The sequence below is a fragment of the Phaenicophaeus curvirostris genome, chromosome 17 (genome assembly GCF_032191515.1).
Source record: "Phaenicophaeus curvirostris isolate KB17595 chromosome 17, BPBGC_Pcur_1.0, whole genome shotgun sequence".
In the NCBI taxonomy this organism is placed as follows: domain Eukaryota; kingdom Metazoa; phylum Chordata; class Aves; order Cuculiformes; family Cuculidae; genus Phaenicophaeus; species Phaenicophaeus curvirostris.
This window is the reverse complement of record NC_091408.1, coordinates 14,258,175-14,274,486: the sequence shown is the minus strand read 5'-3', so window position 1 is coordinate 14,274,486 and position 16,312 is coordinate 14,258,175. Positions and strand designations below refer to the sequence as shown.

The window sequence follows — 16,312 nt, the reverse complement described above, 5'->3', positions numbered from 1 at the left end:
CTGTGGCAGGGAGTGGAACTAAATGGGCTTTGAGGCCCCTTCCAGCCTAAAACGTTCTAGGATTCAATGTGCATGCGGTGCAGGAGGCATGGGAGGTGTCCCTTCCAACCCAAATCATTTGATGATTCTGTGTGCGAAGTGTGCAGGAGGTGCAGGAGGTGCAGGAGGTGACATGGGAAGGAACTAAATGGGCTTTGAGATCCCTTTCAACACAAACTGTTCTAGGATTCAATGTGCAGGAGGTGTGGGAGGTGGCATACAATGGAACAGGGTGGGCTCTGAGGTCCCTTCCAATCCAAACCATTCAATGATTGCATGTACAAGGTGTGCAGGAGGGGTAGGAGGTGGCATGAGAAGGAACTAAATGGGCTTTGAGATCCCTTTCAACCCAAACCATTCTAGGATTCGATGTGCAGGAGGTGCGGAAGGTGCAGGAGGTGTCTCTGCCTATGGCAGGGAGTGGAACTAAATGGGCTTTGAGGTCCCTTCCAACCCAAACTGTTCTAGGATTCGATGTGCAGGAGGTGTGGGAGGTGGCATGGGATGGAACTGGATGGGCTTTGAGGTCCTTTCCAACACAAACTCTTCAATGATTCTGTGTGCAAGGTGTGCAGGAGGTGTGGGAGGTGTCCCTGCCCATGACAGCGAGGTTGGAATCAGATGATCCTTAAAGTCCCTTCCAACTCAAACCATTCAATGATTCTATAAAGAGATAAAAAACATAGAATAGTGTTTGTGTCTATTGTGTCTATATACATGTATGTGTAATGGACTTGTGCAAAGCATGCAACACTGTCACACACAACATTCTGGTCTCTAAATTGGAGAGATATGGATTTAATGGATGGACCACTTGGTGGATAAAGAATTAGCTAGACAGTTGCACTCACAGAATAGAAGAATCGCTTGTTGGAAAGGACCTTTGAGATCATTGAATCCAACCATACCTGTCTACTTCTAAACCATAGCACCTCATCCACTCACCTTTTAAATACCTCCAGGGATGGTGACTCAAAGACTTCCCTGGGCAGCCAGTTCCAGTGTTCCATTGTCACACTCAAAGAGTTGTGGTCAATTGTTCAATGTCCAAGTAGAGACCAGTGATGAGTGGTGTGTCTCAGGGGTCAGTAAAGCGTTGCTTAAAATCTTTGTCAGAGACATGGACAGTGGGGTTGAGGGCATCCTCAGCAAGTTTGCCGATGACACCAAGCTGTGTTGTGCAGTTGACACACTGGAGAGAAGGGATGCCAACCAGTGAGACCCTGACAGGCTTGAAATGGAGCTGTGCAAACCTTGTGAAGTCCAACAAGACCGAGTGCAAGGTCCCACACCTCGGTGAGGGCAACCCCAGCACAGCTATAGGCTGGGTGGAGAATGCCAGAAAGCCAACCGTGTCCTGGGCTGCATCCAAAGAAACGTGGCCAGCCGGGCAAGGGAGGGGACTCTGCCCCTCTGCTCTGCTCTTGTGAGACCTCACCCAGAGACCTCTATTCAGCTCTGGAGTTCTCAGCACGGGAAGGACATGGAGCTGTTGGAGCGAGTCCAGAGGAGGCCATGGAGATGATCTGAGGGCTGGAGAACCTCCCACCTGGGGATGAGCTGAGAGAGTTGGGGCTGCTCAGCCTGGAGAAGAGAAGGCTGTGGGGAGATGTCATAGCAGCTTCCAGTACTGAAAGGGGCTCCAGGAAAGCTGGGGAGGGGCTCTTTTTTAGGGATTGCAGGATAGGATGAGGGGGAACAGTTTTAAACTGAAAGAGGGGAGATTTAGATTAGAGATTAGTAAGATTTTTTTTACAGTGAGGGTGGTGAAACACTGGTAAAAGTTGCCCAGAGAGGTAGTAGATGTCCCATCCCCGGAAACGTTAAAGGTCAGGTCGAATGGGACTCTGAGAAACCTGATGGAGCTGAAGACATCCCTGCTCACTGCACAGGGGGTGGACTGTATGACCTTCATGGTCACTGCTCGCTCTCGCACACTGACATTTTCCAGATGAGGGTAAGAAAACATCTACATCTGGACACGCGCCCACATGTGCTGAGTGAAGCGATCAAGTTGAGCCTCGTCTCACTGTGACAGGCTAGAACATGTACAATAACCACCTCTTTCTCTCTCCCTTCCCACTCTTGATTCCTGAGCTGTAGGGCTAGTCTCAGGGAGTTTGTGTCGGATCTCATATACGTTTATATGTCAGGTATTTGGTGCTTCATGAAAGGGGGAAGCGCAGGCTGCTGTAAGGGGCTCAGCACCAGGCTCTGGATGAAAACATCCATCACATTCCTCTCAGCTGCCTGTTTTCCCAAGGAACTGGGTCTTCGGTCAACTTTATGCATCCAAAGTGGTCCTGAAGAGAAGCCTGGTTGAGACTCGGCCCTGACGTGTCTAAAAGTCAGCAGAAAATAGAAAACAAAGGGAACAGTCTAGTTTGTGACCTGTTATAAAATAACTGCACGGATTGTCCTGCTGTCCAAGCTGTAATTTGACCTGAAGGGTCAGCAAACTGCACTGTCTCCACCTGCAAAACACTCTCTGTGACATGGTGGGTGGGTGCCATGGGGAGACAAAGCCCACGGCTCCCACCCGGGCAGAGAACCCGACTCTTGCCGTGGCCTCCACCTTGGTGGAACACCTGCATTTGCGTCTTTAAGCTTAATTATGTCTTTTTCATTCTAGACCCTTTTCCCTGCTTGTTGCCTCCGTTTAATTGCTGCAGCAATTAAACATGTCTCTGTGCTCTACCAGCTGGGTCTCTGTAGTGGAGGTAGCTGCTGGCTGTACCTCAGTTCCCCAGCAGCGATGCTTTCAGATCCAGCACAAAGCAGGGGCTGCGTTTTCCTTTGCTTTAGGACATTTGGCTGGAAAAAAATTCCTATGAAAGTAGTTTTCCTTCAAAGCCCAATAAACCCCAGCAACACCCAGGAGATAGCCTGAGGCACTGTGGACAGTGTGAACTGTGTGGAGCTGGTGGAAGCGAGGCAGCAGGTTAAACAAGACATCCTTAACATTTACAAAATGCTTTGCTGTTTTCATCAAACATCACTATTCCATGATTTATCCCACCCGAGCTGTGGTCTCTGCTCACGGGTGCAGTGCTCTCAAGTGCTCACATCATCACCCTTAACCACCCCGAGAAGTTCATCAAATCCAGCAACACAAGCTGCAGAGATCAGCGCTTGGACTCGGATTACCAGACCACTGCAGCGGTCTGTCCTCCAACGAGCCCTCTGCTGTGCCTGGTTGCCCCTTGGACCACGCTCCAGGCTGTTTGTACAGCATTCCAGGGGTTTTATTCATTGATACATTTAATTATTTTAAATGAATTCTTTAAAACAGCACCACAGTCATTCCTGTAGGCTTTTGACATCCAAGCAGCCCCGTTCTCCAGCTGCTCTTCCCCCTCACCAAACCACCTTTCTTGCAGCTTTATTTTGTTACCATCCGATTTTGAAGGGAAAGCTTCCCAGGCGTGCAGAGAAAGGAGCTACAAAACCAGAACTAGGCTGCAGCTCCTTCCTGTTTACATAAAGGCAGCTGCCTCTGCTCCAGAAACACCCACCCCTGAACTGGGTCAGACACCCAGGAGGGTTTGTAATTGCTGTAAGTGCCAGAAAGCCCATCGATAGCAGGTGCTCCAGTGTATTAGCCGAGGGCCCCTGCCCACCCCGCAGGCGCTGCCACCACCCTGCCCACCCGCACCTGGTGGCACCACGCAGGTTACAGCACAGCAGCACTCAAAACCTTCCTCCAGTTCAGCAGGGATCTTCATCATACGGATTCACCCCTTACAAGCCACAAGGTATTGCTCTCTTAATGAGGAATAATTAACTACCAGTGTTACATGAGTCTAGTTGTGCTATCCTGCCCTTCCAGTCCAGGTACTGCAAGATCACTTTAGGTCCCACAGAGGTGTTGCCAGTCAAAACATCGATTTCCACTCCCACCCTATCCATTTCCAAGGGCAAGGCACATCACCACACCTAACATTTGTGTTTTCACTCTTCAGCCTCCTCCTTTTCCCATTTCCCAATCCCCAGGGCAGCACAGTGAGCTCGAGAGCTCCTACATCCAGCAACCTCCACTCCACACAGACCTCCCTTCAGCCCATTTCCACTGCACACAGAAACTGTTCCTGATGTTTGGTTTTGCTTAGCAGTGCTGTCAACTATTCCCACTTACTGGAAAACTGGAATGAAAGCAAATTTATAAAAAAAAAAAAAAAAGACAAATGAGAGATGCCAGCACACCTGCAACTACCACGCTTGCCAAATACTTTTCAAGAAACGAAGCCTACCCTGTAAACCAGATGCTGAGGCCTAGCTTGACTGTTCAAGCCCAGCTCCACAGGCTCCACCACCCAGCGTATCTCTAGGCTTGCCCTTCACTGGCTGCTCGGTAAGGCCAGGGCAGGGCCTGGCAGCCCACAGGCAAAGCAGCATCAGAGCCTGCCAGCCCCGCAAGTGCAGTTTCACATCACAGATGTGCTTACACAACCTAACAGCTGCACAACATCTGCAGACTGGCCTTGAACTTCAGCCAGGGCTTTACCTTGTTATGAGAGCACTTATACAACCTCAGGGAAACCACAAGGACCAGTTACGCTTGCCAGACAAGTAAGCCTTGCGTAAGCAGTTTTGCAACATCTCTCTATGTCGGAAGCTGTGTAACTATAGTTTGCTAGACAGCTAGGTTTGATTAGCAGTATCAACTGCTGTTCATGTTAACTTCAGACACGAATGTTTGTGGATGCAACATCTTTATTGGAATGAACAAGTATGGACAAACTTTTACTTGACAGGAAGCAACCACTGCCTGCTTCAGTTACCACCTCTCAGGCGCAGCACAAGATGCAGAGTGGACTCCTTCTGGATGTTGTAGTCAGACAGGGTGCGCCCATCTTCCAGCTGTTTGCCAGCAAAGATCAGCCTCTGCTGATCAGGGGGAATGCCCTCCTTATCCTGGATCTTGGCCTTGACGTTCTCAATGGTGTCACTAGGCTCAACTTCGAGGGTGATGGTTTTGCCAGTCAGGGTCTTCACAAAGATCTGCATGCCACCTCTGAGGCGTAGCACGAGGTGAAGCGTAGACTCCTTCTGGATGTTGTAGTCAGACAGGGTGCGCCCATCTTCCAGCTGTTTGCCAGCAAAGATCAGCCTCTGCTGATCAGGGGGAATTCCCTCCTTATCCTGGATCTTGGCCTTGACGTTCTCAATGGTGTCACTGGGCTCAACTTCGAGGGTGATGGTCTTGCCTGTCAGTGTCTTCACAAAGATCTGCATGCCACCCCTCAGGCGCAGCACGAGATGCAGAGTGGACTCCTTCTGGATGTTGTAGTCAGACAGGGTGCGCCCATCTTCCAGCTGCTTGCCGGCAAAGATCAGCCTCTGCTGATCAGGGGGAATTCCCTCCTTATCCTGGATCTTAGCCTTGACATTCTCAATGGTGTCACTGGGCTCAACTTCGAGGGTGATGGTCTTGCCTGTCAGGGTCTTCACAAAGATCTGCATGCCACCTCTCAGGCGCAGCACAAGATGCAGAGTGGACTCCTTCTGGATGTTGTAGTCAGACAGGGTGCGCCCATCTTCCAGCTGTTTGCCAGCAAAGATCAGCCTCTGCTGATCGGGGGGAATTCCCTCCTTATCCTGGATCTTAGCCTTGACATTCTCAATGGTGTCACTGGGCTCAACTTCGAGGGTGATGGTCTTGCCTGTCAGGGTCTTCACAAAGATCTGCATACCACCTCTCAGGCGCAGCACAAGATGCAGAGTGGACTCCTTCTGGATGTTGTAGTCAGACAGGGTGCGCCCATCTTCCAGCTGTTTGCCAGCAAAGATCAGCCTCTGCTGATCGGGGGGAATTCCCTCCTTATCCTGGATCTTAGCCTTGACATTCTCAATGGTGTCACTGGGCTCAACTTCGAGGGTGATGGTCTTGCCAGTCAGGGTCTTCACGAAGATCTGCATTTTCTCTGCAAGACAGAAGCCCAGTGCGCGTTAGCCACACTCCCCCTCCCTGCAAGGGGCAGCCGGAGGGGCATCACAGCCCTGCCCCACCCCCCTGCGTCTGACGCAACAGATCAGGCCCCGCCCCCCAAGGCGCGCGCGCCCGCCGCCATCTTGAGGGGCCGCCGCGCCTGCGCCGCCGCCGCCATTTCGCTGGCACCCGCCTGGCCCGCCCGTCCCCGCCGCCGGCCCGCCACGCGGCCGCTACACGGGAGAAAGTCGCGCCTCACGCCCCCGGCATCCATCCAGCCGCCTCCCCTCTCCCACCCCGGCACGCCTCCCGTCTGCTCGTCCCGGTCGCCTCTAAGCGCCGCGCCGAGCGGCCCTGCGCTCCGCTGCCCCCGGCGAGGCCGAGGCGCCGCGCACTCACCGAGAGGCTCACAGGCCCGATACACACCACCAGACTCTCCAAGGCTCCCTCATCAGCAACTGCGCCACACGGCGCCCTCCCGCTTATATATACCCTCTGCCGCCCCGCCCCCGCGGGCCGGATCACTCCGCCGGGCACTACTTCCGCGGCGACGCAGCCCTACCGCGAGGATGGAAGGAAACGAGGTCCGGCGGCGCGGAGGAGTCAGCGCCTCGTTGGGTACTGCGACTGTCAGTGGCGCGCGGAGGGGCGGCGGGGAGCGAGGGAAGGGGCGCGGAGTAAAACCCGGCGTGGAGCGCGGGCAGCCCACGGAGCGGAGCCAGCCGAGCCCTTGCGGCTGCAGCTGCTTGTCAGAGCCTCGTGTTCTGTTCAGAGTTTTGCACCCCTACAGCAGCGACCCCGCTTCAAAAGCGCCTCCTTGATTCCTTCCCCGGGGCGGGCAAGTGTTCTAGTCGAAGCAAGAGGCGTATACCTACCGAGGAGGTCTCCAATGTGTTTCTGAGGGAGAGAAGAGGCGAGGAGCGTGGTCTCGCCCCCCGGAGCCTGACACGAGAAGGAGTTAATATAACAAAAAGTTGAATCATAGAATAACCAGGTTGGAAGAGACCCAGCGGATCATCGAGTCCAACCATTCCTATCAAACACTAACCCATGTCCTTCAGCACCTCATCCACCCGTGCCTTAAACCCCTCCAGGGAAGGGGACTCAACCCCCTCCCTGGGCAGCCTGTTCCAGTGCCCAATGACCCTTTCTGTGAAGAATTTTTTCCTAATGTCCAGCCTAAACCTCCCCTGGCGGAGCTTGAGGCCATTCCCCCTTGTCCTGTCCCCTGTCCCTTGGGAGAAGAGCCCAGCTCCCTCCTCTCCACAACCTCCTTTCAGGGAGTTGTAGAGAGCAATGAGGTCTCCCCTCAGCCTCCTCTTCTCCAGGCTAAACACCCCCAGCTCTCTCAGCCGTTCCTCATCAGGCCTGTTCTCCAGCCCCTTCACCAGCTTCGTTGCTCTTCTCTGGACTCGCTCCAGAGCCTCAACATCCTTCTTGTGGTGAGGGGCCCAGAACTGAACACAGGATTCGAGGAGCGGTCTCACCAGTGCCGAGTCCAGAGGGAGAAGAACCTCCCTGGACCTGCTGGCCACGCCGTTTCTGATCCAAGCCAAGATGCCATTGGCCTTCTTGGCCACCTGGGCCCCTGCTGGCTCATGTTCAGTCGCTGTCAACCAACACCCCCAGGTCCCTCTCCTCCAGGCAGAATGTTTCTGTTGCAAGCTAAAGTACAGTTAGGTTTCATCTAAGTAATTGTGGGTTTTGGAAATCAGACAGAATGTCCCTCTGTTTTCTTTCAAGCAGTGTTATTTCAGGTGCTACGCATCCTTTTGGAGGCGGTACCGCAAGTTCATTCTTTGGACTGACCTTGCATTCAGTCTGATCTGTGCCCAACAGGTGTGTCTTCTTCTGGAATCCCCTCTGTTTGCAGCCTTTCCCACCTCAAACACAAGGTCAGGCAGAGCTGGCTCCAAAGCTCCAAAGGAGCAAGAGTTGTGAGTGTTGTGAAGTTCATAATAGCATCCAAATGAGTCCTTGGAAAGTAGTAGAATATGCACAAGTTTTTTGGGAAAGTTTAGACACGTGTGTGTAAGTGGGAAATGCATCCCGTCCGCAGCTTGTCTGGATGCGCAGGACTGATGGAGCTCGCTCCCTCGTGTGGCCCGGGCCTGGCAAAGGCTGCTCGCTTTCTAAAGCTCCAAAACAACTCTGAGGGAGTTGATTTGCCAGCATTTTCGGTATCAAGCAGGGCTGGTGTGAGGGGGCACAAACCCACAGTGCCACCGTGGCCAGTGGAGCTGGCACTGGGACGCAAGTCAGTGCCCAGGAGCTGCGAGGATGCAGGGATGATCGCAGAGACCATGGCAGAGCAGGGGCTGCAGGAGAGTCCTGCCAGGGGATGGAGATCAGGCAGCCCAGGGACGGGAGAGGAGTGGACAAAGAGATTCCCAAGTCGTGCAGTCTCCGAGGGGTGTAATCAGCAAGTACGTACATGCACACGTCATGTCAGGCAAGCATCTGAGATGCAATCAAGTTTCTAACTCAGGACTAAGGCCTTGCCAGAGGGGTAAAATCAATCATAAATAGAATAATGGTAATGATAGTAGTAATAGTAATAATGTCTATTTCTTATTCTGTTCTCACAGAGCGCCTTCTGCTAGATCTCTTGCAGGCAGTGGGCTCCTGCGCCACCCTGCTCAAACTCTACAGCAATTCAAGGGCAGAGCTGAGAAGAACACAAGGCTTTGTTTGCAAGATTTGTGAGATGCTGTTCGGTTCAGTCGGCCTACAAGATCCTGCATTTGCCGTCTCCCAAGGAAAAATGCTGCCTACCAGACACCGATAACGCCCAGGGCTGCACACCACTAGGAAGGGAGTGGAGGCCCAGCAACAGCTTTGTGATTGGCTTGAGAGAAAACAGCCTGCGTCTGCCCAGCATATGTAGCTTTTATAGGAAGGGGAATGCTCTGGGGAGCTTCTCAGTCACCGTTAGGTTGCATTTGTATTTAAAATCAGCATTGTAAGAGCCAAACTGAGATAAGCTCAAAGACCCTGGTCCTCTAGCTGGGAAAAAAAAATAAATCCGCACAAGTCTTTTGGATTCTTCTCAGGTTAGAATTGTGCTCAGTGGCTTATATTGTGTGCATTTGTTACAGCCTTTCAGATCTAGATCTTCCCTTGTCTAAAAGTGGATAATAATCACAGAATCACAGAATCACTAGGTTGGAAAAGTCCCACAGGATCATTGAATCCAACCATTCCTATCAATCACTAAACCATGCCCCTCAGCACCTCATCCACTCGTCCTTTAAACCCCTCCAGGGAAGGTGACTCAACCACCTCCCTGGGCAGCCTCTGCCAGTGCCCAGTGACCCTTTCCATGAAATATTTTTTCCTGATGTCCAGACTGAACATCCCCTGATGGAGCTTCAGACCATTCCCTCTCGTCCTGTCCCCTGTCCCTTGGGAGAAGAGCCCAGCTCCCTCCTCTCCACAACCTCCTTTCAGGCAGTTGGAGAGAGCAATGAGGTCTCCCCTCAGCCTCTTCTTCTCCAGACTAAACCCCAGCTCTCTCAGCCGCTGCTCATAAGACTTGTTCTCCAGCCCCTTCACCAGCTTTGTTGCTCATAATAATAATAATAATAGTAATAATAATTTTATTCTTTTAGTTAGAGGTGTTTGGGTTTGGTGTGAAAATAGCTGAAAGGGCACATGGCGATGTATTGCATGACAAGATGGAATTTTGTAACAGGAAGAAATTAAGAGGATATGGTGCTGTTCTTCCTCTGATGAGGGCGTGCAGCCAACCACTGAGCATCCTGAGTGACTTTGTACATGATGGACATCTCATGGTGGAGCGGCACACTCCTAAAGTTCAGATTTGTCACATCTGTGTTGCAAGGGAGACATTAGGGCCTAAAGAAACAAGAGTCCTTAAATGCATCTCTCTGGTGCTTCCCTGAGCCAGGAAGAACTTGCTGTGCAGAGGCCCTCCGTGTGTCTCCCACACTGTCTGTACAAGCACCCCTTGCTGGTGAACAGTGCGCTGTTGGTCCTCACAGACCCAATAAATACTGATTTCCTGTGCCAAAAAGTCTGTTGCTTTGTGCTGTCATTACCCGCTCTGGGGCAGGAGGCATCTCTCTCTTGTGTTCGTGTGCAGCACATGCTGCAGAAGTACAGCTGCTCAGAGAGATGCTTTGCAGATAAAAGCTGGTTTGAGCTCTGCGTGGGTTTTGGTCTCTCTGTGCTGCACCTTTCAGCCCCCTCTGAGGAGTTTCCCAAGTGAGGCGGAACTGTGTGAGCCAGGCCAACCCAAGAGCATCAGAGTTTGTTTCCAGAGAGCTTGTCTGACCTGCTTCTAGTTGTGAGAAACACTCATTCACTGGTAAAATATTAAAAAGGACAAAGACTTCAAAGCAAAGGGAATAATATTTTTATTTTACAATTCAGTGCTGAATTGGATGCCCTTCTAAAAAAAGGCATGACATCTTTCAAAAGCAGTGGCCATATATACTAGTTTTAGACAACGAACCATATAAATCTTCAAAGAATACTCATTATTCTTTTGGATTATCCAGCCATGTCTGGAGACTTCCTTCAGGTTATCTCTTGACCTAAGACAACTACATCTTGCTAGACAACTAAGCATATCAATAAATTCTTGCAACTCTAAGAGAGTGTTTATTCTTTCAGGTTATTTATACGTGTGTGGAGATAGTCTGCATATTATCTCTTGATACAAGACAGATTTATATAACAAGATAATTAAACATACAAACCAGCTGCAGCAAAACTTAGCAATTAATTCTCACACAGTGAAACTTAGTCATGCTGCCAAGAGCTGCCCACAAGCTGATCCACTGGGACGATGTGCTGCCATCCAACGGGACCTGGACCAGCTGGAGGGCTGGGCAGAGAGGAACCTCATGAAGCTCAGCAAAGGCAAGTGTGGAGTCCTCCAAGTAGGGAGGAATGACACCCTGTACCAGTGCAGGGTAGGGGCTGACAAGCTGGAAAGCAGTTCTGCAGAGAAGGACCCAGGAGTCCTGGTGGACGCCAAGTTAACCACGAGGCAGTGATGTGCACTTACAGCCAGGAAGGCCGACGATACCTGAGGTGCATTAAGAAGAGTGTGGCCAGGAGGGCAAGGGAGGTTCTCCTCCTCCTCTGCTCTGCCCTATTCAGGCCTCATCTGGAGTCGTGTGTCCAGTTCTGGGCTCCCCTGCTTCATAAAGACAAGGAACTGCTGGAGAGAGTCCGCTGGAGGCCATGGAGATGATGAGGGACTGGAGCATCTCTGTTATGAAGAGGGGCTGAGTGAGCTTGGTCTGCTTAGCCTGGAGAAGAGAAGACTGAGAGGGGACCTTATCGATAGTTATAAATATCTAAAGAGGAGGTGTCAAGAGGATGGGGCCAGACTCTTCTGAGGAGCCCAGCAACAGGACAAGAGTCAATGGGCTCCAACTGTAGCAGAGGAAGTTCTGCCTGAACACGGGGAAAAAAGTCTTTGGTGTGTGGGTGCCAGAGCCCTGGGGCAGCCTGCCCAGGGAGCCTGTGGAGTCTACTCTGGAGATACCCAAACCCCACCTGGACACGTTCCTGCGTGACCTGCTCAACGTGACCCTGCTGTGGCAGGGGGGGATCTCCAGAGGTCCCTTCCCACCCCGACCGTGCTGAGTGAGCTCAGAGCCAGGGAAGAGCTCCCGCAGCACTGCAGCCGGGGGGGTTGCAGCTTTTGTGCCTTCAGCTTTGGCTCTGGCAGCGGGAACACGGTGCAGAGACCCCCAGCCGGCTCTGCGCCCGCTGCGGCTTTGATGAAACCACCCAGAGCCGGGAGAGCCTTGTGTGCTCATGCGGTCCTGAGGAGAACCAGGTGACAATAGCCTCCAGGGAGGTTCTTCTCCCTCTGGACTCGGCACTGGGGAGACTGCTCCTCGAATCCTGTGTTCAGTTCTGGGCCCCTCACCACAAGAAGGATGTTGAGGCTCTGGAGCGAGTCCAGAGAAGAGCAACGAAGCTGGTGAGGGGGCTGGAGAACAGGCCTTATGAGGAACGGCTGAGAGAGCTGGGGGTGTTTAGCCTGGAGAAGAGGAGGCTGAGGGGAGACCTCATTGCTCTCTACAACTACCTGAGAGGAGGTTGTGGAGAGGAGGGAGCTGGGCTCTTCTCCCAAGGGACAGGGGACAGGACGAGAGGGAATGGTCTGAAGCTCTGCCAGGGGAGGTTCAGGCTGGACATTAGGAAAAAATTCTTCACAGAAAGGGTGATTGGTCCCTGGCAGAGGCTGCCCAGGTAGGGGGTTGAGTCCCCTTCCGTGGAGGGGTTTAAGGGACGGGTGGACGAGGTGCTGAGGGACATGGGTTAGTGTTTGATAGGAATGGTTGGACTCGATGATCCGGTGGGTCTCTTCCAACCTGGTGATTCTATGATTCTATGACAAAGTAAACCGCGTTTTCTGCCTTCCGGGCCTTTGTGGGTGGTTTCCTGTTTAAAGCGATGCAGCAACTTCGACATAACAATAGCGATGGGCGAAAAAAAAGAGAACCTTCCAAGGGTTCTAGTGGAGATGCCGGGGATTGAACCCGGGACCTCATACATGCAAAGCATGCGCTCTACCGCTGAGCTACATCCCCGTGCCTATACTGGCTCGCCTGCCCGCGCTCCAGCTCCGTGCTGGAGGCCAGCGGGGCGGTCCAGCTCCGTGCTGGAGGCCAGCGGGGCGGCAGCAGCCGCCGGGCTCCGGCCCCGGGGCCGCCTGCGAGCGGCGCGCAGGCCTCAGGCAGCCCCGAGGAGCGCGGGAGCGCTGACACAAAGCCGCGCTTCTTCGTGCTTGTTTTGGGAATCAGAATTAAAAAAAGGAACTTGGAGGAAAAAAGGAAAACACATAGAACCTCCCCGTCGGGGAATCGAACCCCGGTCTCCCGCGTGACAGGCGGGGATACTCACCACTATACTAACGAGGACGACACATCACAGCGTTTTGCGGACTATGTAAAGGGTGTTCTAGGCTGCAGCCCGGGCGGTGGGGCCAGAGCGGGGAACCGGCCCCTCTGCTCCTTTCTGTGGGACCAGCTGAAGCCCAGTGTCCAGCCCTGGAATCCTCAGCAGAAGGAGGAGATGGAGCTGTTGGAACGGGTCCAGAGGAGGCTACGAGGATGATCAGAGGGCTGGAGCACCTCCCGTACGAGGACAGGCTGAGAGAGTTGGGGGTGTTCAGCCTGGAGAAGAGAAGGTTCCGAGGAGACCTTATAGCGACCTTCCAGAACCTGAAAGAGGCTAGAGGAAAGCTGGGGAGGGGCTGGTCACAAAGGCTTGGAGTGACAGGACTGGGGCAAGGGGGATAAACTGGAGAGGGGCGGATTTAGACTAGACATAAGGAGGAATTTCTTCACCATGAGGGTGGGGAGGCCCTGGCCCAGGGAAGCTGTGGCTGCCCCATCCCTGGAGGGGTTCAAGGCCAGGCTGGATGGGCCTTGGAGCCCCTGATCCAGTGGGAGGTGTCCCTGCCCATGGCGGGGGGAGTTGGAACTGGATCATCTTTAAGGTCCCTTCCAACCCAAACTATTCTATCATTCTACAAACCATAGCCCTGAGAACTTCATCTACCCAGCTTTTAAACACCTCCAAGGATGGAGACTCCACCACCTACGTGGGAAGCCTCTGCCAGTGCCCGAGAACCCTTTCAGCAGAGAAATTCCTCCTAATATCCAACTGAAATGTCCCCTGGATCAACTTGAGGCCATTTCGTGTCAGATGGGGATACTCACCACTGTGCTGATGAGGAAAGTCTGGTGCTGCGTCCCGTGGGCTGGGAACAGCCGAGCCCCCGCCGCTGCCTGGGAGTCATGGAATCACAGACACACTTGGTTGGAAAAGACCTGCGAGATCATCAAGTCCAACAATCCCTGCCCACTACTAAACCATAGCCCTGAGCTCTTCATCTACTCACAGGCACACGATACCATTTTAGACACCCTGGAGCATTCAAGAGCCACGAAGCTATGAGATATGACACAAATATTCCAGAAACTTAAACCTGTCTAGAGCAGCAGCTCAAACCCAGAGCCAGGCAGGGATTGCTCCGTTAGCAGACGTGGTGGTGGGAACTTGCTATATTACAGGACTCTATCACTCAAGTCCGAAACCTCAGGCAAAGCACCGCCTCTGCTTCACAGGGCAATGCAAATATTTGTAGGAATAGGTGAGACGAATCCTGTGTTCAGTTCTGGGCCCCTCACCACAAGAAGGATGTTGAGGCTCTGGAGCGAGTCCAGAGAAGAGCAACAAAGCTGGGGAAGGGGCTGGAGAACAGGCCTTATGAGGAACGGCTGAGAGAGCTGGGGGTGTTTAGCCTGGAGAAGAGGAGGCTGAGGGGAGACCTCATTGCTCTCTCCAACTCCCTGAAAGGAGGTTGTGGAGAGGAGGGTGCTGGGCTCTTCTCCCAAGTGACAGGGGACAGGATGAGAGGGAATGGCCTCAAGCTCTGCCAGGGGAGGTTTAGGCTGGACATTAGGAAAAAATTCTTCACAGAAAGGGTCGTTGGGCACTGGCAGAGGCTGCCCAGGGAGGGGGTTGAGTCACTTTCCCTGGAGGGGTTTAAGGCACGGGTGGACGAGGTGCTGAGGGACATGGGTTAGTGTTTGATAGGAATGTTTGGACTCGGTGATCCAGTGGGTCTCTTCCAACCTGGTTATTCTATGATTAGAAAAAGTACCATCTCATTGACACGTGCAAATTATTCAAAGCTGATGGAGCCCAGGATGTTCTGAGCCCCCCTTTGACAAGGAGGAGCTTACAAGTGAAGCAGCCCTTCCAAGGATTGACTCAAGCCCCAGCTCAGGCAGCCCCTGACATCTTTGAGTAGAGAAATTCCTCCTCGCCTCGCACCCAACCAAAATCTCTCCTGGTGCGAGCAGGGAGATGAGACCACGCCACTTGGCTGCATCCTCCTTCCAGGTGGGATCACAGACTCGCTTGGGTGGAAGAGCCCTTCGGCCCCATCTCCCCTTCTTTTAAGCCCCTCCGGGGGTGGGAACTCCCTGCCCCCCACGTCGAAGAAGCCGCAACAAAACGGTTCTGCCGAAACCCGGGATCGAACCAGGGACCTTTAGATCTTCAGTCTAACGCTCTCCCAACTGAGCTATTTCGGCTGCCGCGCGCCCCCTCGCTGCCCGCGGACACCACCCCGCGGGGGGCGGTTCGAGTCCAGCTCAGGGACCGCAAGGTTTCATCTAAATAATTGTGGGTTTGGGAGTCAGACAGAATGTCCCTCTGTTTTCTTTCAAGCAGTGTTATTCCAGGCGCTGCGCATCCTTTTGGAGGCGGTACCGCAAGTTCATTCTTTGGACTGACCTTGCGTTCAGTCTGATCTGTGCCCAGCAGGTGTGTCTTCTTCTGGAATCCCCTCTGTTTGCAGCCTTTCCCACCTCGAACACAAGGTCAGGCAGAGCTGGCTCCAGAGCATCCAAATGAGTCCTTGGAAAGTAGTAGAATATGCACAAGATTTCTGGGAAAGTTTAGACACGTGTGTGTAAGTGGGAAATGCATCCCGTCCGCAGCTTGTCTGGATGCGCAGGACTGATGGAGCTCGCTCCCTCGTGTGGCCCGGGCCTGGCAAAGGCTGCTCGCTTTCTAAAAAGCCAAAACGCGGCTCCAGAGGATCCATTCACCAGCATTTCCGGTGTCACCGCGTTCACACAACGAGCCTCCCCGTCGGGGACTCGAACCCGCTTCCCCCCGCGTCAGGCGGGGCTGCTCCCCACTGCGCTCAGGAAGTCAGGCGAGCGCGACCTCTTTCCCGCCATTCCCCGCAAGGACGCGGCCCCCGCCCCGGCGGAAGGGGCGGAGCCACGCGGGGTGAGGCGGCGGCTCCGTCTGTGCCGTGAACGAACACCGCGACAGAGGAGCGCGGGACAAGGGGATGTAGCTCAGTGGTAGAGCGCATGCTTTGCATGTATGAGGCCCCGGGTTCAATCCCCGGCATCTCCACTTTTTTTCCATATTCTCCTTCCCACCAAGCCTGTGGTTTTGCTCTCCCGTTTGTTTTCCCCAAGGAGCAGTTCTGTAATCCTGACGTAGGCTCCATGTTTGCCTTTCTCCCCTCTTCCCTCCCATGAGGGAACCTGAAGGGGCTCCAGGAAAGCTCCGGAGGGGCTTTTTACACAGGCTGGGACTGACAGGACTGGGGGCAGCGGGGATAAACTGGAGAGGGAAGATTTAGAGTAGACAGAAGGAGGAATTTCTTCACCGTGAGGGTGGGGAGGCCCTGGCCCAGGTTGCCCAGGGAAGCTGTGGCTGCCCCATCCCTGGAGGGGTTCAAGGCCAGGCTGGATGGGCCCTGGAGCCCCTGATCCAGTGGGAGGTGTCCCTGCCCATGGCAGGGGGTGGAACTGGATCATC

At 53.4% G+C, this 16,312-nt stretch overlaps 1 protein-coding gene, 1 long non-coding RNA gene and 4 other non-coding genes across 7 annotated transcripts; 2 read left to right on the top strand and 4 right to left on the bottom strand.

Moving 5' to 3' along the window:
- Window positions 1–4,734: 4,734 nt before the first annotated feature.
- On the bottom strand, window positions 4,735–6,595 carry UBC (ubiquitin C). Of its 2 annotated transcripts, none has more exons than XM_069870730.1 (2): window positions 6,461–6,595; window positions 4,735–5,963 (listed from the first exon to the last, which is right to left on the bottom strand). In XM_069870730.1, exon 2 carries the CDS (start codon window positions 5,956–5,958, stop codon window positions 4,813–4,815), a length of 1,146 nt encoding a protein of 381 aa, XP_069726831.1. In that variant the 5' UTR covers window positions 5,959–5,963; window positions 6,461–6,595; the 3' UTR covers window positions 4,735–4,812. The 2 variants fall into 2 exon arrangements, with proteins under 2 accessions (XP_069726831.1, XP_069726830.1); XM_069870729.1 differs by lacking the exon at window positions 6,461–6,595 and adding an exon at window positions 6,368–6,451.
- On the top strand, window positions 6,155–10,004 carry LOC138727899 (uncharacterized). Its single transcript, XR_011338632.1, has 2 exons — window positions 6,155–6,586; window positions 8,557–10,004. It is a non-coding gene; the product is annotated as an uncharacterized lncRNA (long non-coding RNA).
- Window positions 10,005–12,474: 2,470 nt separating this feature from the next.
- On the bottom strand, window positions 12,475–12,546 carry TRNAA-UGC (transfer RNA alanine (anticodon UGC)). The gene has a single exon. It is a non-coding gene; the product is annotated as a tRNA-Ala (tRNA).
- Window positions 12,547–12,804: 258 nt separating this feature from the next.
- Window positions 12,805–12,876, bottom strand: TRNAD-GUC (transfer RNA aspartic acid (anticodon GUC)). The gene has a single exon. It is a non-coding gene; the product is annotated as a tRNA-Asp (tRNA).
- A 2,114-nt stretch (window positions 12,877–14,990) lies between these two features.
- Window positions 14,991–15,063, bottom strand: TRNAF-GAA (transfer RNA phenylalanine (anticodon GAA)). The gene has a single exon. It is a non-coding gene; the product is annotated as a tRNA-Phe (tRNA).
- Window positions 15,064–15,829: 766 nt separating this feature from the next.
- On the top strand, window positions 15,830–15,901 carry TRNAA-UGC (transfer RNA alanine (anticodon UGC)). The gene has a single exon. It is a non-coding gene; the product is annotated as a tRNA-Ala (tRNA).
- Window positions 15,902–16,312: the final 411 nt, after the last annotated feature.

Bases quoted from the DNA above. Each gene is read 5' to 3' on its own strand.
- UBC (XM_069870730.1), bottom strand. From the start codon at position 5,958: ATGCAGATCTTCGTGAAGACCCTGACTGGCAAGACCATCACCCTCGAA.